At 45.8% G+C, this 24,421-nt stretch overlaps 1 protein-coding gene across 11 annotated transcripts in view; it reads left to right on the forward strand.

Moving 5' to 3' along the window:
* The window catches only part of LOC136654387 (sodium channel protein type 5 subunit alpha-like), a 319,548-nt gene that overhangs the window by 286,697 nt on the left and 8,430 nt on the right, over positions 1-24,421 (forward strand). For all 11 annotated transcript variants that reach the window (XM_066631371.1, XM_066631373.1, XM_066631374.1 and 8 more), the window contains 3 exons: positions 12,630-12,911; positions 21,524-21,577; positions 23,915-24,056. In XM_066631371.1, the coding sequence (XP_066487468.1) occupies positions 12,630-12,911; positions 21,524-21,577; positions 23,915-24,056 (478 nt within the window). The remainder of the gene's footprint in view (positions 1-12,629; positions 12,912-21,523; positions 21,578-23,914; positions 24,057-24,421) is intronic.

The following is a 24,421-nucleotide window of genomic DNA, read 5'->3' on the forward strand; positions in this document are numbered from 1 at the left end:
GCTAACCACGATCAACCCAAATTTTTTTCAATCAATCACTTTTTTCTCTGCTTACTCTTTAAAAAAAGTGTGTCGTGCTGGTGGCATCGTGGGGGGGGAAATGCAGGGGCTTTGGGCTGCACCAGGTGGTGTGCACAGGGAGATGACACCACTTGTGACCAAAATTGCTAAAACTGTGGTTTGTAGGACTAATACCATCATGTTATATATCATTTGATGTGCAAGTTACAGCAGAATGGAATGAAAAAAATCTCCATTCTATCAAAAGTTATGGCCAAAAAAACCAACGGAGGTGGGTTGATGGTACATCATCATGCCCACCAGCCAGGATATTGCCCCGCCTACTGCATGGGAGGAGGTCCGTCACGGGGATGATGTGCTGGCCTCTTGCACCTGGTGACGCAAACTGTGCAGTGCAGTTGTATTTGAATGTGAACTTGAAAGAATGCAAATGATTCCTTTGGATTATTCCAGTTGAAGGGATGCCAGGATTCACTGTGCTTGTTGTGTCATTCTCCTATGCCTGCCTGCCTTTCATTTAATTGCACCTGCCACTCATCAGTGCATTGGGAACTTAGGCATGTTTGTGCTTGGACCATTTGCATGTGGCTATTTGGAGCAGTCCACTTTGCAGGCCCCTTGACAACCGGCACCCTTCAATCTTTGCTTGTGACATCCTAGGGCAGTGTTATTCAAACTGTGAGGCACAGCTCGTTAGGGAGGCGCCAGGAACCCAAAGGGTAGGTGCGGGATGTCCTCTTGCAGAGATGCAGTCACACCCCTGGGCAGAATACGAGCCCATCTTCTGCCCGTCTCTGCGTCTCCGTCAGCTCTCCCTCTCCCTCCGTCAGCTGCGAGAGTGGCTGCTGCCGCCCACCCTCTTCTCCCTCCACTCCGAGGCTTTCGCCTTCTGTGTTCGCTCTTCAACTCCAACCCCCATCTGGCAAGTACTGAGCATGATCTGAGTACTGAGTACTGAGCATGCTCAACTTGCAGTCCTTAACTCTCTCTGATCCTTGTCTGGTTGGTTCCTAGTTCCCAGCCTGGGATCGCTTCTCATCAAAGTGAAATCTCTCTTTTCAACCCCCTCCCTCTTCCCCCTTTCAATCTCCAAACCTTCCCGCTTTCCTCCCCCTCCCCTTAAAGTTGTTTCCATGCAGTTGGCAAAGGGAGAGGGGAGAGACAAGCACACACTTTACTTGGCCAGGAGCAGAAAAAGGGTACTGTTTTTAAAGTGATTTATTAATCTTGTTGTTTGACTGAAGAGGAAAGGCTGTATTTTTAAAGTGCTGAATCTTGCTATTTGAAGGGAATACTTATCAGCCATTGATGAAGTGATTGCCAGCCCAATCCTATCCACACTTTCCTGGGAGTAAGCCCCTTTGACTCTAAGACTTAGAGTGCATCTCCTAGTATAGGAGATAAATCAGCTTCCTAACCAAACCCTTATCAGCTCTGATATATTTTCATGGTCTATTTTTGTTTTTCCCACCAGCTGCTGGAACTAAATAATAATAATAATAATAATAATAATAATAATAATAATAATAATAATAATAATAATAATAATAATAATAATAAGAATGAATGAATGAATGAATGAATGAATGAATGAATGGTTCAATCCTATCCAAGGAGAATGGGAGAAATGACTAGTTGGATTGGGGTCCACAGGGGTGTGTGTGTGTAATGTTGGTCAGATTGGTGTTCACAAAGTTCATTTGATAAAACAAAGTTTAAAAAAATGAGTCCTCCTGGACCAGACAAAATCTACCTACTCCGGCATCCTGTCTCCAAAAGTGATTAGCAGCTGATCATTTATAAAGCATGTATATTGCTGTGTATTAATAATATATTTTTAAGATCTGCATTTAATTAATGATATGATTAATATAATTAATATTAATATAGTTAATATTTCTGGCCACTTCCTGTTTAATGATGTCACTGTCAGCCCTCAAGAACATGATGGGGAGTCATGGCCAACAGCCACAGGGGTCAAGGGAGCCACTGGCCGGAAAAGTTTGAGTACCACTGTCCTAGGGTCTTGCGGGGGGGGGGAAATATTTGTGTGTGCACCCCCTGCAGTGTGTTGAGGATCCTGCCATCGCTTAGGGAGATTGAATGGATGGCTTTCTGCTTCCTTCCCCGCAGGTGTCTGCAATGTTTCAGGCTGGTACTCTCTGTTTTAAAAATTTCCAATCTAGACACATGTAAAGAGAGGTGATACAAACAAAAAATACAGATTTATATTGGCCAAAATGTTGGGGGGGGGGGGGCGCAGTGGCATAGCTAAAGGGGGTGCAAAGTGCTAAATTTTTGCAGGCACTTGAACACAGCGTTCCAGCGTCCCCTCTCCCTCCCCTTCAGAACCATTTGGGGCGTACTCCTCTGTTTTGCTTCCACCACCCAGAATGGCTCCACAGGGGAAGGAGAGGGGCCACCGGAACGCCACTGGGGGAGGGAAGAAAAAAATAAGTGTTTGCAATAAGCAAATATTAAAAATATGACTCTTTTAAAAATAGTTGCTTGCAAATGTGCCAAAATATCCTTGATGTTTTGTAACCATCATGCAAGTGATTGGAAGAGAGAGTTGGTATTTACAGCAGTGGCATGTTTTCTCCTACAGGCAGCTTTGCAATTTGGAGACATATTCATGAATATGCTTATTCGCAATCTCACCTGTTTGTGAATGTGGGTTTGAGTTGTCAAGCCCTTCCCCCCCCCCTTGTGCATGATTGTACCATATTTGCATATCTATTTCTCTGTTTGTTTGCAGTACCAGCCTTGGCTGTAAAATGTAATGGTGTTTGTTTCCTCCCTCCCATAACAACATAAGAAGAGCCCCGCTGGATCAGGTCAAAGGCCCATCTAGTCCAGCTTCCTGTTTCTCACAGCGGCCCACCAAGTGCTTCAGGAAGCACACAAGACAACAGACCCAACCTGCATCCCGGTGCCCTCCTCTTCATCTGGCAATCAGAGGCAACCTACCTCTAAAACCAGGAGCTTGCACATACCTACCAAGACTTGTAACCCATGATGAGCTCCAGAAATTTGCCCACTCCCCTCTTAAAGGCATCTAGGTGAGATGCCATGACTACTTCCTGTGGCAAGGAGTTCCACAGACTAATTACATGCTGGGTAAAGAAATATTTTCTTTTATCTGTCCTAACGCTCCCAGCATTCCCTAGATGAAATATAGAACTAGGACTGTTAGTGGCAAAAATATAGCTGGACAACACATTGGTTGATTTTTTTAAAAATTTAATCCTGTCTTTCTCTGGTTCCCAAACGTTTTACACCAGGACTCACTTTTTAAAATGACACTGTATTGAGACCCACCTAGGTTTACCAGACCTTTAAAAAGGAGATCTGGAAAGAAATATTTATTTATTTATTTATTTATTTATAACAATAACTAGAAAAAGACCCTCAAACATTTATCTCCCTATATTTACACATGCTTGCAAACTGCAGGAGGTCATCTCCTTGTAGGGCAGTTAGAGGCTACAATGTCTGATTTTTTTTTAATAGCCTCAGGGCTTGAAGCAATTAGTTACCTGATCTTTCCATCAACTTTTGGAGACCCACAATAAATCGGGTCGGGCTCATCAGTGGGTCCTGACCCACAGTTTGGGAACCACAGCTCTAGACTGAACTGAAACAGTTAACAAATGGCAAGGAAGCTGTTACTCATTTTCAGTCCCAGTGATTTTGAAGCAAATAACTTTAGCAGGATTGAGGGAGTCCCATCTAATCAATTCACAGTGCTAATTGAAAATGCATTAATTGTAATGTATTAATTGAATATGCATTACTCTAATTACCATGCATTAATCGTAATGTAGTTTGGCCCTAAATAGCCCTTGTAGTTTGTGAGGAACATATGTATCTAGACACATCAACTTTCACTCATAGCTATGAAGGCACCTTCTCTCATTTAGCAGATGGCTTGATTCACAGCCCAATCCTATCCACACTTTCCTGGGAGTAAGCCCCATTGACTCCAATGAGACTTACTTCTGAGTAGACATGCATGGGATTGGGCTACTAGTCCATAATCACTCAATGTGTTCATCATCAGTGTGCCTGAATGCCCACTTTCAATTATTATGCTGGCCGAAACTCTCACCAGGTCTCTGATACCAGGTGCCCCACTAGTGTACTCATGGTATGGTGCCTCTTCATCTCAGTAATACTTCCACAGAAAAATTTGGGGAGAGTCTCTAGCTCAGTAGCTGTAGCTCAGCACTTGTACCGCATGCAGAAGGTTCCAGGTTCAGTTCCTGGCATATCTAGGGAGAATTAGGAAAGACCCTTTATGTTTCTGAAGAAATTTCTGGATTCATACATCCAGCTTCCTAATAGAACACATCCATAATCATTTCTGCTTTCACAAATGGAAAACTTAGTTGGATTTGAACTCAGGGCTTCCACATCCAAACCCACCCATTTCTGCACAGAGGCTCTTGCCCTATCAGCTTGTCTTCTTTTTTGCTACCAGTGGGGTCAAACTGACCTCGGACTGGATCTTCTGTTTTCCTCTCCCAGAATGGCTGCCTTTAGTCGTCAGTGAGAGTAAGGAGTAATTACAGCGACGTGCCCCAGGAAAATCAAGTTATTTTATTTTTAGTAGGTTTAGCCACACTTAACCATGAGTCAGGGACAGGGCAGCTTCGCATTATTACCAGCTGATGATATGCTCCAGAATGCGCAAGGAAACCCAGCCCTCATAAGAGATGTATTAAGTCGTTTTAATACTGAGGTACAAATACATCAAGCGGGAAGATGATAATAGCTTGTAGGTTTGTCCTGGGGGAACACATTATGAGATGAATAGCCTAGTTTTCAGGCTTGGTGGCACTGCTTTGAAGTTAATGGGGCCTGTCCTGGTGTATTGATCTCAGAGCCAGAATGGAGTGGAAAGGGAAGGACGCTTAGAGGTGCAGGACAGGTGAGGACCATGCAGACGAGGACTCTCTGCACTCGATTCTTGTTCCTTGATTTCCGCTAAGGTGATTAGCAGACCTCAAGGTGGTTGCTTCCTTCACTGAGGGCACAATCCTAACCAGGTCTGCTCAGAAGCAAGTCCTATTTTGTTCAACGGGGCTTACTCTCCGGAAAGTGTGGTTAGGATTGCAGCCTTACTCCCGCAAACTCAGGGCCAGCCTTGGGAGCTGGCCAATGCAAAACATTTTTGCAGGGCCCTCCACCTGCATGTGCCCCCCTATTCACCAGGATGAGCAGCAGTGGCAAGACACCCAGCAACAGCATCACTACCAACTGCTTATGGGGAAGGGGTCTGATTTTAAGCTGATTGGACTCAGGGCTGGGCAGGAGGAAGGGCAATCTGGTGACAGCGCTCCACTCACTCACATCACCTCATGATGCCTTGGCATGGAAGATTCCTTGCCAGCGTATGAGCTGCACTGCAAGGTGCTGGCTGAGACTGCAGGTACTCCGCTTACCGTCCCAGCGCAGGGTCCGTCCAGGCAGGCTGCACTGTTTCCATCAGCAGCATTATGGTCTGGCTCTTCTGAGACAGCAAGGCCTCCCTCTGTTAGCTCAGCTGGCTCCAACCGGTTCCTCCCATAACTGTCTCCCTTCGCAGCCGTTCTCCCAGGCTTCAGCGGAGGGAGAAGCGGTACAATGAGACCCTCTCCTTTCACTCAGCTGGGACCAAGTGCCATTTGGCTCGTTTGCACCAAGACTTGTCTTGGGTCTTGCGCCAAGACCAACTGCAGTGGGCATATTATCTCAGTGTGCTGTTTTCGTTGTTCTGTCTTTTCCCCTCTTTTATATGGTGTCTATTAAATGGTAAGTTCATTATTCTAAACCAGCGGTTCTCAAACTATAGGTCTGTGGCCCACCAGTGGGTCACAACCCAATTTTTGGTGGTTCGTGAAACTGACAGGGAAGCCTAACCTATGTGCATTCAGGGGCTAAACAGCCTGCTACTGGGGGGGGGAGCACTGCTGTCCAATTACCATTATAGCCACAGAGGCCTGAGCAGCTGGTAAAATGAAACCGTTTCTTACATGCTAAAAATTTTGGGAACCGCTGTTCTGAACTGTGAATCACTTTGAGTGCACTGGCAGGAAGATAGTACATAATAAATGCTGCATACCCAGTGAGCCAACTCTCCCCACAGGCTTGACAGAATGTGCGATGAGGGTATCTGGGTGTACATCTGTATGTATATATGCCTGATTGCTGCAGTGGAAAAGTTCATTGGAATCAGCAGGGCACACATACAATCATATCTGTATACATCCTGCCTCACATGGTTTGGTGTCCATGTATTGAGGTATACACAGGTCCGGTGTCCTGCAGCACAGAGAATAACAACAAGGCCAAATCTTTGTTAAACTAACAACCCAATCCTATGCATGTCTACTCAGAAATAAGTCCCATTATAGTCAATATCAATCAATCAATCAACAGTATTTATATACCGCTTTTCAACTAAAAGTTCACAAAGCGGTTTACAGAGAAAAATCAAATAACTAAATGGCTCCCTGTCCCAAAAGGGCTCACAATCTAAAAAGATGCAAAAAGAACACCAGCAGACAGCCACTAGAACAGACAGTGCCGGGGTGAGGTGGGCCAGTTACTCTCCCCCTGCTAAAAAGAGGAGCACCCACTTGAAAAAGTGCCTCTTACCCAATTAGCAGGGGCTTACTCCAATAGGGCTTACTCTCAAGTAAGTGTGGATAGGATTGCAGCCTAAAGGTATATACAGTGCTTTAGAAAAAGGCAGGCATCACACCTGTCTTGCTGGGGAAGCATGGGAAAAAGCAAGCAACACTACTGAACCAGTATTCAGTTTGCTGCCAGACTGAATTGTGAAATTAGTTGTGAAGTTAGGAGGCAACTGGGCTTCAATAGCAGAAGGGGGGGGGGAATACAGTGTCAGTCCCAGTCTGTATGTGCACTAGTCTGCACCCTAAGGGTGCAATCTTAACCAACGTTCCAGCACTGGCATATCTGTGCCAGTGGGGCATGTGCTGCATCATGCTGTTGGGGGGCAGTCATGGAGGCCTCCTCAGGGTAAGGCAATGTTTGTTCCCTTACCTCGGAGTTGCATTGCCCTTATGTCAGAGCTAGAAAATGGGTTAGGATTGCTGCCTAAGTGGCATTAAGTACCAGTTCAGTACATAACAGCAACTGGTACTCATGTGCCTTGGTCCAGTCCTTCATTGTGACACAGTGTAGACGCTTGTGGCATTATAAACATAGGAGAGAGGGCAACTGGGCAGCTCTCTAAAGTGCCACTAAATGGATGAGGAGGAAATATGTTCCTTAAGAAGCTCAGCTCTTGATTCTAGGCCCTACACTAGAGAGAAAACAGGGAGAAAAGCACTGTGTCCTTTATTGCACAGATCAGCAGGAGAGGACAAGCAATTTTATATATGCATACTTTAAAATGGAACTAAAAAAGAAAGGGGGACACATGCGCCCAAAGACAATCTCCCTGTGCTCTAGAGAAATTAGCTTTCTTCACTCTAAATTTCAGTGTTCATCTTAATAGCCTCTAGTTTTTCTAAACACCCAGCTGCCGGCATCAATGAGGCTCAGGTCCATTTGGCATCACCACTACTGATACATTTGGAATGGGGTTAGGTATTTTGCTCCCTGTTTTTGTGTCTTTGTCACCTGTGTGAGTGTTTCTGATGATCCCAGATGGAACGGGGGTGGGTGGTGCATGTCCTGATTCATTCTTTGCAGTCTTCTCATCTTGCATGATTGTATCCTGATGCTATGCACGTTTGTTATCCCTCTTTTTGGAAACCTCCCTCTTTTAAGGTCTCTCCTGTATGTGACTTGCAGTAGATTTGCAGTAGTTCTAGGCTGGTGCAGATGGACATTGAACAAAAAGCATCACTTTGCCAAAGACCAAATATGAGTCATCATCACTCCCCCCCCCCCACCCCACATTTCACTTTGGCCTGTTTTATTTCTGATAACATAATGATCATTCGGCCACAGTTGTGCCATGCACACAAATAACAATTGGAACCAAAAATTTTGGGAGCTCTCTGCTGAAAGATTTCCTGGGGCTTTATCCAATTTTCCAAGCCACTGTGTCTTCTCTGCCAGTACAGCAATACCCTGACTTCCATCCGCTTGACTTTCATCGCTTTGCTCTTTCAGCAATTTCCAATAATAACCACATTTCAAATTACATCCAAGTGCTTTCCTCTTTCATCCAATTTCATCCAACCTTCCACAACATTCATCAATGTTCTTAATTTTTTTTTCTTTTCTTTCTGTTTATTAACATGCATTCACATGTGGTATACAGTTATCTAAGTATTTCAATAGCCAAAATAACTTTGCAAGCACAGTCAAGCTCTGTTTTGAAATTCATCAGTTTTTGACTTTCATCCATCCTTTGGTCCTAACCAGACTAAAGTGCAAGGTATTGCTGTATACATATGCAAAGGTAAATATAGAAACACACATGGGTGCAAAGTTTCCCTTGTCATATCCATTCCATTCTTTGTTGCTAAAATCTTCTGCGGTGCAGGGAATGTTCTGCTAGAAATGCTGTACTTTTATACTGAGCTGTGGCATAGCTAAAGAGGGTGCAAAGCACCTAATTTTGCACAGAGCCTCACTGCAGCATGCAAGGGGCCCCTCCCCTTCAGAGCCATTCTGGGTGGTAGGAGCAAAACTGACTAATTTTCCCGGCTCAAAAGGGGAGTGGGAGGGGCCCCTTGCATGCTGCGGTGAGGTTCCCTGCAAAACTTAGTGCTCTGCACCCCCTCTAGCTATGCCACTGGTACTATTCTTGTTCTCTGAAATATGAAGTTTTTGAAACAGCCTCATTGTGTTTTCTTTTTAATGTACCAAAGTCAATCCCCCTCCCCTTTATACATAAAATCTTCTGGTCTGCTGCTTCTTTTTCTAACTTACAGAGGCCACAAAATGTACGTTGGAATGAACTTTGTATTATTGGCTTGTCAGAAAGTTGTGCGCTTGCCTATTAGACAGCCTGAAGTGACATTTTCCATAATCTGATTCACAGTTGAATCCAAATGATATTGGTTGAGATCAATATCATTTTGTCACAGTTTCAGAGATGCAAGCGGCAGGAGAGGAAAGCTAAGAAGACAAGGCAATGACTGAAAAACAAATCCAAAACTTACAAAGGAGTGAACTGACAAGGGCAAATTCACAGATTATGACTAAGCCACACAGAGAGTAGAATATTGTAATTGTCAATATTCCTCGGCTCCAGCTTGACCACAGAGCTGGTGGGTCTGTGATAATGCCAGGCTTAGAGAAGACTGTACAAGCTTCTAATTGAGTAGGATACAAACAACCCAGCACAAGTTTGTCATGACTAATTGCCATTGAAAAAGAATGCAAGTTAGCTGTGACTAAGCCTTGTGGTATTGCTTAGTCATGACTCTTTTGTTGGATATGTCCCATGCCTTTGCTGCGATGCCCTGCATGCGCGGAGACCCTTTGTACTGTGTGCTGTGGTCCAGAATGTCGAATGATGTGTCCATAATTTGATTGTCCTTTTGTCTGTTGGAATGCACGTGGCTGTTCCTGAATACTACACAACAGTGATGGTGATGTGTGTCTGGCCCCATAATCCATTTTCATTGCTTCAGAACCATGTTGTATATGTGACTTTTCTTTCCATGATGGTATTACCTTGATATACATCTCCTGATCCCAAACCTTCTCAAAGCCAATTAGTATCATTCCCAATGACATCACCGGGCTCCTGACCAGGCCTTAAGGAACAAGTCCTTAACTTCACAGTATTATTTTTGCTTTCCTGATTAAACATGTTACTTTGCTCACTGAGCCTGCTTATGACCATGGGGAGAAAAAGTTCTGCAGGTGCTCATAGAAGGTGCAGGAGGCAGAGATATGCAGTGTACAAAGATTGGAAAAACAAGAGCGAGGTTTAATTAGCGGTAGGTCCAGCTGAGATAGCTAGCAGTCGGCCATTCAACTCTAGACCTGGTATAGAGAAGCAAGTGGGCACCTCCCCGCTCCATCATGTGTCTAAAGAAATGTGTGAGGTAGCCCAGTTTGTGCATTTATTTTCCTTTAGAAAAAGTGGGGGGGGGGGAGGGAAATTGTGCACTTGAGGCTATTTCATAGATAGTCCACATGGAATGTTCACCCCACATATTGTCTTTGGTGCATCATGGAACCAAATGGCCTGCTTGAATGAATCGGATCCCTGACTAGGTAAATGTCTGAACTGGACAGCAGCTGCCCCATGTTGATTGCCACATGCCTGACAAGAGTTGAAGTATTCCATTGAGACATTGATTTCTAACCCATATTGTCTTGAACAAATTACAACAGCATCCTCTAGATTTGTAGATTGGGCCGCTCAAGACTGTAGACGATCACTGCAGATTTCGTGGAGCTGTTATATAGAGAAGTTGATTTCAAGAATAAAATTTGGGCCTTGGTGGTGCACATACATGACGTAGTTGCTTCGCTGTGTACTCAAGGCCATGAAACAAAGGAAGTTAGCAAAACAATAGCAATTTTTTTTTCATGTGAGCAAACATCTTGGGGCACAAATGCAATGTATGAATTGCGTGATCATGTCAACAGCAATTCCCATGAATGTGGACACTAGAAAACGATTATTATTGGCATTTGTATAGCACTTCCAAAAGTTCAGAGTACGCCATATGTATGATCGGGGTAGCTTAGCAACTAAATGGCCACTTTGAATGGTGGACTTGGAGAGTGTGAGAGAAGAGAATGAGGATGGAGGGGGCCTGTTTCTTCCAGTGTCACTGCTGAGGTTTACAGGGGTGACACCGGAGGTCACCACTGTGGCGATCCTTTTCACAAGTGGACAAAGTTCCACCTTGTCCTCCACTGAGTGGGAGCCAGCATGGAAGATGCTAGAACCAAAGTGGTTCCACTGAGGTAGTGTATTCTCCCTCACTGGAGATCTTCAAGCAGCGATTTGACTAGCACCTGCTGGTGATGCTCTAGGAGAATTTCCTGCCACATTCAAGGGGTTGGGCTAGCTGACCTTAGAAGTCCCTTCCAACTCTAGGATTCTAGGATTCTATTACTTCCAGTTTAGAACCACCAGCAGTGAAGAACAGTGATGCTGGGGCAGGGGTGTGTGCTGCCTGGCTGGCTGGCTGGCTGGCATGGGCTGGGGATAGGTGGCAGACTTGCAGTGGGGCAAAATATCGGCCACTGTTTTGGATGGCAGATTGGCCTGCCTCTGTGTATTGTCTTGTTGGAGCCCTTACAAGAGCCCCATAAGATAGTAAATTATAAGGTAGATTGCTATCTTCGGGTGGGGGCTGAAAGGGACAGCTTTCCTTAAGCAAGCTAGTGAGTTCAGGACTAAGATTTAAACTGGGCAGCTCCAGATAGTCAATACGTACACCAGCCCTCTCTTCCCCCACCCCCTTCCCACACATAAAAATGTGCCAGTGCAATCACAGGAATGACTGTTGACCAGATCCTAGTTGCCCGTTTCACAGCTTAAGTTTGTCCAACTTATGTTTGCTCAAGGATGGTTGGGAAGAACCAATGGTCTTCGCCTCTTCTGATGTCACTTCCAGCTTCTACGAGACTTGTTTGCGGTCTGTGGCTGTGTTTCTAGGGTAACTGTCTGTAGTTACAAATTGTCTATCCCTGTTTTTCTCTGCTGGCAGAGCCAGGGGCGGAAGAGGGGCAGATAATTTGTTACCACCCACAGTTGCCCTAGAAACAGAGTTGCAGAACATGGAAGATTTTTTTCAGTGATCTTCAAACTCCCATGGCACACCAATGTGTCCTGTGGCACACCAGCTGAAAATCTCTGCCTTCAATCATTTTGAAGGGGGCCTCGCTTTGTTCTGCTCAGTATCTCTACTGCATCCAAAGCCATCTTAAGAAAACATCTTTGTCTTTTGATGAACAAAATTATATATATTACTACTTGGGAGACCAACTAGTATTAATATTAACTTTTTAACCTCAAAGCCTATTAATTTTTTTAGCCTCATCCACTCAAAGGACTTTGGGCTAGTAAAAATACTTTAAGATTGTAACCACCCATAAAAGAAGGTTCTTCTGATGGCCTGAATATATCCAGCAGCAGGCCACCAAGTTCTGCCCCAGTGTAATCAGCTCTTGATCTGGACACCACAATTTTGCTTTGGCGGTACAGGTCAACAAGACAATAGGAGGCAAGAGTGGGGTGAGAATCCATCTGAGTCTGGATAACATCTTGCTGCCTTGAAGCTGTTAAAAGAAGGAGCACTGCCTCTGAGTCAGGAACTCACAATCTTATAGCCAGACAGGAGTAAAGGGCAGCTCATAGACCCGACATCATGGACATGGTTTCACTCATTATTTACTAGGCCATGCTCTTGCTATTTACCTGAGAAGAACAGTAGGATGTTCCCCAGGATGGTGGATCTCAGACGGAGTCTCCCCTGAAACACAGAGGGACTTGCATGAGTTAAAAGAGTTTTTAAATTCCTCAAAGCATTGACCATATTCAGCATTAGCCTGCCTTTCTGCAAGAGTCCTGGCCTGGGTTAGGATAGCGCATTCAATAGCCAGCTGGGGTCTGTGGCTTCCAACATACCTCCTACAATAACTGCATGCTTTCTTCTCATTCATCAAAGGTGGTGGTCAATGCCTTGGTAGGTGCCATCCCTTCTATCATGAACGTTCTGCTTGTCTGCCTCATTTTTTGGCTCATCTTCAGCATCATGGGAGTCAACCTCTTTGCCGGGAAGTTTGGGAAATGCATTAACAAGACACAAGGGGATGATCCTTTGGACCACTCAATAGTCAACAACAAGAGTGAATGCCAGAATTTGAACGAGACGGGAGAACTGTACTGGACAAAAGTGAAAGTCAACTTTGACAATGTTGGTGCCGGCTACCTGGCTCTCTTGCAAGTGGTAAGTTCAATATGCATCCATGTATTTAAAGTAACCTTAGTTGAGTAGTCATATTTGAATCCCGAAAGGCATCCCTACAGTTCATAGAGTAGGATACATGAGAGAACTTTAAATAAGGTTTAAGGCACTTGATAGACTTGTAGAGGTTACATCCTAAACCAGGATGTCCAAACCCTGGCCCGGGGGCCACTTGCTGCCCTCAGGGACTTCCAGTCTGGCCCGTGGGGAGTCCCCAGTCTCCAGTGAGCCTCTGCCCCCCCCCCCCAGAGACTTGCTGGAGCCTGTGCTGGCCCGATGCAACTGCTCTCAGCGTGAGAACAACTGTTCGACGTCTCACCTGAGCTGTGGGACGAGGGCTACCTCCACTACTCGCTGTTTCACATCTGTGAGGCAGCAGTGGCAGTGAAGGAACCTTTTATAGGCCTTGAGCTACTGCAAAACCTTCATTCATTCATATAAGTTCCATTTCTAATAAATTCATTTATGTATATTTATTCAAATTTTAATGTACATTCTTTTTTTTCTTGGCCCCCAACACAATGTCAGAGAGATGATGTGGCCCTCCTGCCAAAATGTTTGGACCTAAGCCTGTCCTAAGCCATAAATCAGGGTAGCTTAACCTTGGTCATCATACCTGCCAATTACCAATGTTTCAAATTTGTTCCGTTCCTCCTCAGCCAATGCCCTTCATCCCATTCACAAATAAAACCAGACTCTGGGCTAAGACTGAGATGTCTGGCCTGGTCCAGGTGAAAGTGGGACATTTCTTAATTCAGCCTTGAGAAAGCCACCTGGGGCAAATATGTTACCATCTATTCTGCCAAGCTAGTTCAGTTTCTGAAAGCCTTCCTAATTTTTTTTTTATTATTTTTTGCTTATTTTGCATTTATTTGGCCTTTATGTTGTTCAGTGAAGGGAACATAAAGGACCTGGAAGAGTTTGTGTTGTACGTTGCTGCACAGATTCAGTCATCCATGCCCATTCAGATGTGCACAAAGAGTCCTTGGGCAGTCAGGTCTCTCCAGTCATGGCAGTGGAGGGAGCTGGTTTGCACATGCACAGAAATACCCAAGAGCAGTGGTTCTCAAACTGTGGGTCTGGACCCACTTGGTGGGTCGCGATCTAATTTCTGGCGGATCGCGAGAAGCTGGCGGCAGCCATCTTGGAAGATGGCAAAAGACCTAGGTGGTGCCATTTTGGAAGTGGGCAAAGCCTGGGCTTCGCCATTTTAAACTTCCTGGCATTGAGAAGTAACTAAGAGCGGCTTGCACGTGTGTAAAGAAAGCAGCGTGCCAGAAAGTGTGCTGCTGCCTTCCAGCTGGACCTCCCTCTGCACTTGGAGGCTTCCCTCAGGGGGGCCAATTGCAGAGTGCAGGCTTGGACTGCAGGCAAAGAAGGACCAGGAGAGATGTGGATGAGCCAGCCAGGCTTCTCCCCACCAGTCTTTGTCAGCTTGGCTTCCTTGATGGGATGGGCTGCCTCGGGGTTGCAAGACAGAGCAGCTCCCCCCGCCCCCCCGCAGCTGGACTGGGCTGGAGAGTGTAGGCGCAGACCTGAACACAGGGCTTGGGTGAGTAGCGGCAGACCCGCTTGAGCTCCCCTCTTGTGAGCCTGCTTTGAAAGCAGCATCAAAGCCACCCCCAGCCCACTGCCGTTCTCGTCCTCTGCATCACAACCTCTCTCCCTCTCTGAAATCGCCTGGAAGCCACGATCCTTTCCTGCCCTGGCTAGCACGTCCTCTCTTTATATCTTTGCTGGGGTGAGGGGGGATCCCTGGTTGCCAAGAGAGCAGCCGGGGGGAGAGGAGGGAGGGCAAGCCTGGCATGTGGGGGGGGGAGAAGCACCTAGGGAGAGTGCTGCCCCCCCAGCCGCTTCTCTGATGTGCACCCTTCCCCTCTTCTTACTTCTTTCTTAGGCTGCAATTCTGTCTACTCTTACCTGGGAGTAAGCCCCATTGCCAATAGTGGGAGTCAGTTCTGAGTAGGCGTGCTTGGGCTTGGGGGAGATGAGGGGAAGCGTCCCTGTTTATCTTCCTTCTGAGGGGGATACTACTGTTTTTATCTATTTACAAAAGCTCAAGCTACTTCTTGTATTGAGGTGCATGAGTAGGGTGCACTTGTTTCTGGCTAGTGCTGAGCACAGTATCAATAGCCACATCAATGTTTGTTAGCTTCAAGCGCAATACAAGAAGTAGCTTGAGATTTTGTAAATAAAGACAAAATAAAAACAGTAGTAAATAAATACACAAATAGTTTGTTCCAGATGTTTTGTTTTTTGCTTGATAGCAATGGTAGCGAGGGCAGGGAGAATTAGAAGCTTCTGAGCTGGAATACTGTCTCTTGTCATTTACAGTTTGAGTTTCTAGGCAAGAACTACCTGCTTGATGACATCACTACCAGCTCTGCCATCACAGTGATGTCACTTCCTGTTTGATGATGTCATTTCTGGCTATGACATCACTTCCAGATTGCTGACATCACTTCCGGTGGGCCCCAGACAGATTGTCATTCTCCGAAGTGGGTCCCGGGCTAAAAAGGGTGAGAACCACTGCCCAAGAGGATTGGCTCCCTCTGTTCTTGCCACGGGATCTCTGAGTAGGGTTCCCACTCTCAACAGTGAGGAATAGATTCTCTTTAGTCTTCACATTTGGTGAACTAGAGGATGCTTGAATATAGGATGCTGCTTTACCCTGCGTTAGGCCATTAGTCTAGCTAGTTCAGTGTTTTTACACCAGGGATTCCTAAACTTTGCAGTGCTGCAACCCACCTCATCCTCTGCAGTAGGTTTTGATGCTCCCAGTGACGCTGGAGCACTCTCCCAGCCCGACAATCCACAATATAGGCCTCTGTGGACCTCAGAATGGCCCTGAGAAGCCTCCATAAGCCACTTCCAGTTTTCAGAAGCAAACTGGAAGTGGCTTCTGAAAACTGAAAGTGGCTTGGGGATGCTTCAGAGGCCCATTCTGAGGCCCACAGAGGCCCGTAGAGTGGGTCGCCAGGCCGGGAGAGACCTCTGAAGGCTCTGGTAAGTAATGAGGCTTCTTCACACTTTGGGAAGTGCTGGTTTACACTGACTGGCAGAGAATCTTGAGGGCTTCAGCCAGGGGTCATTCCCAGACATACCTGGAGATGCCAGGCATTGATCTGCGTTCAAAGTAGGTACTCTGCCACTGAGCTATAACCTTTTTCCATGTTTAGTAGCTTGCATGTGCTGATTCTAGAGTAAATATATGCAAATTTCACATTTCTATAGAATATAACCTTAAAAACCTTTAAAAAACTAACCAATTTATTGTAACATATGCTTTGGGAGCTACAGTCCAGTTCATCAAGTGCATGGTTAATCTTCAAGATGTCATTAGGTTTTTTGTTCTTTATGCTGCAACAGGTGAACACAGTTAAGTGTGTTTCATTTCAGCAGAAACCGTATCTAATGAAACGAGGAGCGGTTTGAAGCTAAATGGCCGCATCTAAGATTATGTGAAATTTACTGGAGCATTTCGTAGATTGATGTCATGATGCACCAGATATTTCTGGACCCTGCACTTATTTGAGAGCCAGCTTTTTATCTGTTTGTTTTTTCCTACTTACAGTTGGTAACATTCTAACTGCAAGTAGTACTCTGAAATGAAAGAGGAAGTAAAATTCAGCAAACATGTTTTAGTGGGCTCTTATGGATCACTAGCTACTATCAATGGTGCAGTTTGAAAACACAGCACCAGTCCAATTTTCAAGACTGCTGTGTATTTCATAGTCCTGGCAGAGTGGCAACAATGGCACTCCTGGCAGTCCCAGGGCCTGGTGGCTGCCATGCCTCTGGTTGGTTTTATGGTGATATCAGGTCATTGTCTAGCCTCGCTGGGAATGTGGACTCTGATTGGACTCACTCCAGGGCATGCTGTTAAAAGAAAAGAAAAAAGGTACCTGACAGATGCTGGGGCTCTTGGGAACTGGTGGTGTAGTTACGGGGGGGGGGCACAGTAAGTATTGCAGGCACCACAATGCGCTGTGTAAGTGGCCTCTCCTACTTCCCATCAGAGCCATTCTGGGCAGCAATGGCCACTTGTCCACCTCTGCAAGTGGCAAACAACCATAACTGGGGATGCCTGCAGATACAGCTAAGACCACACAGGAGGTAGAACAAGGTGGGAGGAGGGAGTGGTCATAAGGAGGAGGAGATAGGGCAGAAGGAGATCAGCTTTGACCCAGGAAGGGCAGATTCCGTGGCAGCTATCCTAACCCTTTTCCCAGGCCCAATCCATCTTCATGGAGCAATGCAGAATTGCACCAGCAATATTGCTGGTGCAGATCCAAGTTGGCCTATGGCGTCTGCTGGAGCTTACTCCCAGTGCAAGGGAACAAATGTTCCCTTACCCCAAGGAGGCCTCAACATGCTGAAACTCCCCTGCAGGACATAGCAGGAGTCTCTGCATTGCTGCGTGGGGAGTTGGGTCGGATTGGGCTGCTTGTCCTTGATCACACCAGGCAAAAAGCAGAAAAGCAACATCCCTGCAAATCTCCATTTTCATTATTTTAGCCTTCAAGGATACGGAGTCAAGAAGACAGTGCGTGGGCGACGCTTGATGAAATCTCAGAAGTCAGAGAGGGGGCTGAGCAAAATTTCCTGTGGACATATGATACTGCCTTATGCTGAGTCAGACCAGCACACTGCCTCCCCAGTTCAACCCGGTTCTGTATTCCCAGACTGGCAGCTGCTTGTTAGGGCTCAGGAGCAGGCCCTTCGCATCCTGCTGCCCAAGTTCCTTTCATTGAAGGTGCTGGGGATTGAATTTAGGACTCCCTGACTGAAAGCCATGTGTCCTGCGACAGAGACTGGGGGCCTCCTAGAGCTGTTATTTGCAAAAATGCTGGCACCGTGGTCTTGGAAGGCCACGACAAGTGACTACGCTCAATGGCATCACTAGAGGGGGTGCAAAACACTAAGTTTTGTGGGGAGCCTCACTGCAGCATGCAAGCAGCCCCACGCCTTCAGAGTCATTTCAGGCAGTGGGGAGCAAAACGGAGGCGAATATAGGGAGACGAATGCCTCTGTTTTGCTCCCTCCCATCTGGAATGGCTCTGAAAGGGAGGGGGAGGGACCCCTTGCATGCTGTGGTGAGGCTCCCTCCAAAACGTAGTGCTTTGCGCCCCCTCTGCTACGCCACTGACTTCACTTCAGTACATAGAGCAGGGAGTTGGACAAGGAATGTTTGATTTTTTTTTTTTTAAGGGAGCATTCTCTGCTCTAGTAAAGCCTGGGGAAAGGAGCTGGAGGTGTTGTGTTCTGAAAAAAAGTCTGCTATGCCCTGCTGGGATAAAGCACAAAAGTATATATTGGACTACAAAAGTCTCTGGAAAGTCTCAGACACAAAACATATCAGTGGCTGTTTCTCTCAGTGTTTCTTTGGGTTTAGCTCGGCCTCTGTGTCCATCAGTTTATGACGCTGCAATTAACTCCAGTCTCAAAGTAGACTTTAAACAGCTGTAAAGCTGCTTTAACTGAAATTCAGCATGTGTCATAAAGCAATATTGCAGAAAACAGCAGGAAAATTCCACGCGGGCCGCGTTGCTGACCTACCAGCTCTGCTGCTTAGGACACAAGGTACACCGTTGAAGACTGCCTCTCCTCCCTCCTTCCTGTGTGGAATCTCTCACCTTTGCCAATTTTCTTGTTGCTTAGTTTAACTGAGTTTTTCCTAAGCACTCTTATTGTCCATATGGTCAGATTTCCAAGGTCTCCATTTGGCATATCAAAGATACTGTTGCCAAATGTAAATTGCTAAAGGCAAAAGGAGCTAAAACAGCTCATAATATTATCCCCAACTGGATATAGGGTTTGTCATATGCACACAGAGGGAGACAGAGCTAGGACTTTAGCCATTGTGACAATTTAGGCTGGACCATTTCCGTCTCATGCCCAGTGGCCTTTTCCAAGCGCAGCTTTTCCGCTTTGAAGCACAGACTCAAGATTGTGGTCTTCATCTGTGCTTTGCTGATTTTTTTTGTCCTTTTATTTTCGTTTCTCATTAGCCACAGTCTGCTGGCTCTAAGCCTCAAGCAAACTGCCACGCTGCCCCTCTAAGCTATGCCTAATCATCAACCATAAGCTTGTCCTGAGATGAATTTATCAGCTGTTTAATCTCCTCCCCTCATTGGTTTCAATACTAGGCAGTATTTTCCTGGATCCCTTCCAGGCAGGATAATATCACACAACACTCCTGTGAAGATCTTGCCACCTCCAGATCAGGGTTGTAAGTGACTACTAATTCCCCGATGGCTTCTTTTCCCAGCATCATATTCTCTGCCCTCCACGATATCACCACCTCTTTGCTGAGGAAGTGTCTAGCGAAGGATTCCAGAAGCCCAACGGGGCTTTGCATTATCTTTCTGCTGGGCCCCTCGGAAAACTTACATTGACAGCTCTGCTATCTGACAATGTCTTATCACTATCCGATCAGCTCACACGCTGCAGTCATGATGTTCAGTGTCTGGAAGGGGGGTTATGTGAAATGTCCCGATTTGTTCTCTGGCTAGAATCTAGCCTAAATCTTACCCCCTGATGAAAATGCCATGTAGAGATGGAAGATTGCTTCTACAATAGGGGAGATGTGCAAGGTAAGCTTATAGCAATTTGAAAGCATGCTGTAGATTGACTCTGGCCTCTTTCTACCCATTCTGTCCACCTTGGACAGGAGAATCAGTTGCTAAGTGGAAAGGGACAGTAACCAGCTCAGATTGCCTTCTGCAGGATTAGAAAAACATGAAAAGGTGGTGGTGGGGGGGAGACTATGAAACTAACTGTAAAAGTATCAATATATAGGATTAAACCATTTAAGTCCTGTTTATGAAAATATTTTCCACGTGTCAGTTTCCAAAGGCAATTTTCTGCTTTACACTTGAAATTAGAAAAGATGTGGATTCCAATCCTGGGGCACTGGTAAATGAATATGGAAAGGGGGTCAGAGTTGAGTAAAGGGGAACGGGACAGACCACAGAAGGGGAAGGAACATGTAATTTGCCGGACACCATTTTGGAGATTTTGGACTGTTGCAAAAGCAGGATGGAACGAATCAAGGTGAAGCAAATTGCCCCATATAAGTAAATAACCATGTGCTCCCTTACGATCTGCCATGATTCAAAATGCTATCAATGTACCCACATCTGGCATTGCCTTGAAGCTGGCAGGTGTGACCGGCATTGGTGGCAGATGACGAGAGTACACAAGGACAGTAGCGCGGGGATCCTCTTGACCCTGAGTCTGCCACTGCCACTGCTACCTCCCTGCCGCACATGCAAGCTGCATTGAACGGCTTCCTGCTTCTAAGAGTGAGTGGGGATTGGTTTATCTGCCTCTCTTCCCTGCTCCATCCTCATACTGGGTTTAAAGTTTAAAGGGAATGTATTGCTTTAAACTCTGTGCAAGGATGAAGGGTGGTAAGGAGTTAAGGAAGTTGGGGGTGGGGGTAGGGAAGAGAGCAAAGGCAGCAGGGGCAAGTCAGGGGTGGCAGCAGGCCATAGACCCGGTTGCAGCATCCTGCAACTCTAGGAACTCTCTTCCCTTGGAGACTTGCTGCATCTGAACTTGGGCATCTGGCAGAAGTATTACCTTTGCTGTCATGTGTGTTGCTGGGTTTGAATGGTACTGGTTAAGAACAGGTGAGGTTTTAATATTGAGGTGAGGTGAGGTGGCAACAGCAGACTCGGGGTGAAAGACACCCTGTATCTGCTGCCTCCACTCACTTTGTACACTGCCTCTGATGCAACCCAGGTGGCCACATGGATGGACCAGCTGTGCTCCCCTAGCAACTCAGCCCCAATCCCTTGTGACTGTTTTTAGGCAAAGCAAATGATGTTGGGAGAGTCCCTCTTGGATTTCCTATGTAGTGTCTCGTTTGGTCCTTGAGGACTTACAGCCTGAGCTGACTGCAAAAAAAAAAAAAAAGCCTAAAGCGGTCAAAATGTTTTAATGGTTTTCATTTTTCCCAAACAATTCTTGGAAATGTTCTGATTTTTTTTTTCCCCCTAGAAAACATTCCATGAGTAGAGACCAGTCGAAGCCACCATCTATGAAATCTTCCTTTGTTTGCATGTGCACAGTGTCCCATTTAGGGCACAATCCTAACCCCTTATGTCAGTGCTTTCCAACACTGGCATAGCAGTGCCAATGGGACGTGTGCTGCATCCTGCAGTTGGGTGTCACTCACGGAGGCCTCCTCAAAGTAAGGGAATGTTTCTTCCCTTATCTCAGAGCTGCATTGCCCTTATGTCTGTGCTGGAAAGCACTGCCATAAGGGGTTAGGATTGCGCCCTTACTGGTTTACAATTATCAAATACCAGTGTTGAGCTAATTTTTCTTTAAAAAAAAAAAAGTCTATTCAGAGCTTATTTTAAAACTTTAATAAGAGTCTCCTGTAAGAGAAAATGGCCAATTGAATTGCCAGCCTCATGTTCTTAGGCAAGCCAAATTTCATGTAGCAAATTGGGTATTTGATTAAGAGTGAGAAATATTTTCCCCCATAATACTGCAGATAAAGCACAAAGCAGTAAAATAATCGCTAACACAAATGCTTATTATGATTGTCCTAATTACGTACATTGCATCTCTTTTCCTAGGCAACATTTAAAGGTTGGATGGAAATTATGTATGCTGCGGTGGATTCTCGAGAGGTGGGCTGACAAAATCAAATGCTTTTGTCTGGTGTCTTGCATGAAATTTGCTGCATGTTTGTGAGCCAATCTATCCTGTTTGCCAACTGTCATCTGCACAAACTTTAGCTGAGGAATTGGAGCTGGACTAGAACATGGAGGTGACTGGTTGGGAATCCAGGACCTCATCACAGCACTGTTTGGCAGCTGCTCTCTGGTGCAGAGAGGGGCCTTTCTCCAGGTATCTGGAGAAAGGAACCTGGGACTTTCTGCAGACAAATCTTAAACTTTACCCTTGAGGCATGGCCCCATCCTTGTTGAATTGGCCCCATCCTTCCCAGTGCATACATCCTCATTGTACGTTATGGGAGGTATGAAAGACCACAGTGTACTTATCAATTCAAGGTAGCCTGGAATGGAAAATTTTCATTGAGCTGTGACTGATGTTATCTGCTGTCACTTCTCTCCACGCTTCATTTTGGACTTTTCTTTTACTAAAATGTGTTGAGTTGGTTGGTTAGTTATGTTTTGGCAGGTAGAAATACCAAAGTTTCTGGTTCAGCTTTTGATTAAAAAAAAAAATTCCCAAAAATGTGAGTTTTGAAATTTGAACAATTTAACAGCCCAGTCCTGAGCTGCCCAGCCTCGGCAGCACTGAGAATGGCTGCCGCTGGATCCTGTGCGCTCCGGGCTACCGCAGACGGCACCTCGGGAGAAGGGGACTTTTGTCCCCTTCTCCCAGGTAAGGTAAGCAGCCCCGCAATGGGGCTACTCACTTTACTGGCAACGCAAAGGTCGGCGGTAAAGGCGCTCGTGTAGGGTGCTGAGCCCTCCATGAATACCTTGGATCCGGTGGAGCGGAACTCCGTAGACCCACCTCCCTTCCTCCCCCGGCACACCTCCCGCCCGCCCCAGTCCCCGCCCCTACCTCCCCGTCAAGCCTCCCCCAGCCCTCACTCCACCCCCAGTCACCCTCCCCCCTCCCCGGAACGCCTCCTCCCCACCCCCTCCATGAGACCGCCGAGCCGTGGATGCTGGGCGCTCGCCCGGTGCTAGCCCAGCGCTAGCCCAGCACCAGCCAGTGCTGGGCTAGCATGGGCGGCAGCCTGGCAGTGAGGCTCGCAAACATGCCTTATGGCAGTGCAGGGTGGCACGAAGCCACAGCACTGAGCCCAGGATTGGGCTGTAAGACTCCAGTCCATAGGTGATTGAGCTTTAGGGCCTAATCCTATCCAACTTTCCAGCAGCAATGCAGCCATGCCAACAGGGTGTGCACTGAATCCTGCTGTCAGGGGACAGTCACAGAGACCTCCTCAAGATAAGGGAATGTTTGTTCTCTTATCTTGGAGCTGCATTGCAGCTGCGTCAGTGCTGGAAAGTTGGATAGGACTGGGCTCTGAGTTCAGCTGAAAGGAAGGGGGCTTAAATAAGCATGACTTGAGTCATAAGTCATGCTTATTTAAGAACCCCTTTGAGTTCTCTTTGTGCAACAAATATGTGCAAAATCCATGCCTGGAGAAGAAGCGGCAAGGTCATGCTCATGCACCCACCCCAGTTTAGATGTTGGAAGGTCTGTACAGAGCCTGTGCTCATTTCTCCCTTAAGGATAAGTTACTCTCACATAAAATAAAAAACAAACATCATTGTTTTCCATTCGTGTCAGGTATGCAATGGGTGAACCATGGTTCCCACTGAATACCCAAGGGATGCTACCTAGTTGAATATAAAATGTTGTAGAACTATGGCTGTTTAAATGGCTTGACGTCAAGGTACTTGAACCATTAAAAATTTGTGTTCCACTCCAGTTCAGATTCATCAATATTCTTTTACTCTCCCATTCAACTCCAAATCAGGCAACTGACTTTAAAAAGTGGTTCGGTAACTGGTTCAGACACTTGGAGGCATCTTTGAATCAGATGAAATGCATGTCACGCAGAATAATAGCAAACTGTTTTGCTTGCTGTGTAACTCTGTAAAATGAATACAAACACTAACTGCTTAGCTTGGGGACAAATTACTTTTTGGATTTTTTAAAAGTTTTATAAACAAAATGATTTTTAAAAAAAACACCCAGGAAACAAAAGTATGAGTCCTATAATGGCAAGCTGTATGCCTGATTATTGAATGGCTTTATTTAGAATGGGTTTGTGTTTTGGGATTTGATTCTATTTCATGTTCAAGGCAACCAAGAGATTTTAGGGTCAGTTCTGACTCAAGAAAAACCCTCTCTGTTTGACCCAACTTTGGAGGGTCTAGGCTCAGGTTTGGTTCAACTCTCTGCTTAACTTAGATGGTTTGGTTGAGGCTTGATGATGGTTTTTCACCATACTTTCTGTTTTTTCCATTAATTTTTTGCAGCGTGAGCAGCAACCTGAGTGGGAATTTAATTTGTACATGTACCTCTACTTTGTGATCTTCATCATCTTTGGCTCTTTCTTCACTCTGAATCTCTTCATAGGTGTTATCATTGACAATTTCAATCAACAGAAGAAAAAGATAAGTAGTACCTTATTTGCTAAACCTCTGCCAGCAGTTGTCAAATGACCAGGAATATATTTAGGTGGAACACAACTGTGAAAATTCATAGTTCATGGGCAAGACAACAATATATTTATTTATTTAATTCACATTTTTATACCGCCCTTCCGCCAAAGAACTCAGAGCGGTTTACACAGCTGCTCCTCCCCTCTTTCTTGTCCTCACAACAACCCTGTGAGGTAGGTAAGGCTGAGAGAAAGTGACTGGCCCAAGGTCACCCAGGAAGCTTTGTGGCTGAGGGGAGATTTGAACCTGGATCATCCAGGTCTAAGTCCACCTCCCAAACCACTACACCATCCTGGCTCTCAATATATTTTTTATTTGGCG

The sequence above is a fragment of the Tiliqua scincoides genome, chromosome 5 (assembly GCF_035046505.1).
Source record: "Tiliqua scincoides isolate rTilSci1 chromosome 5, rTilSci1.hap2, whole genome shotgun sequence".
Taxonomy (NCBI): Eukaryota; Metazoa; Chordata; class Lepidosauria; order Squamata; family Scincidae; genus Tiliqua; species Tiliqua scincoides.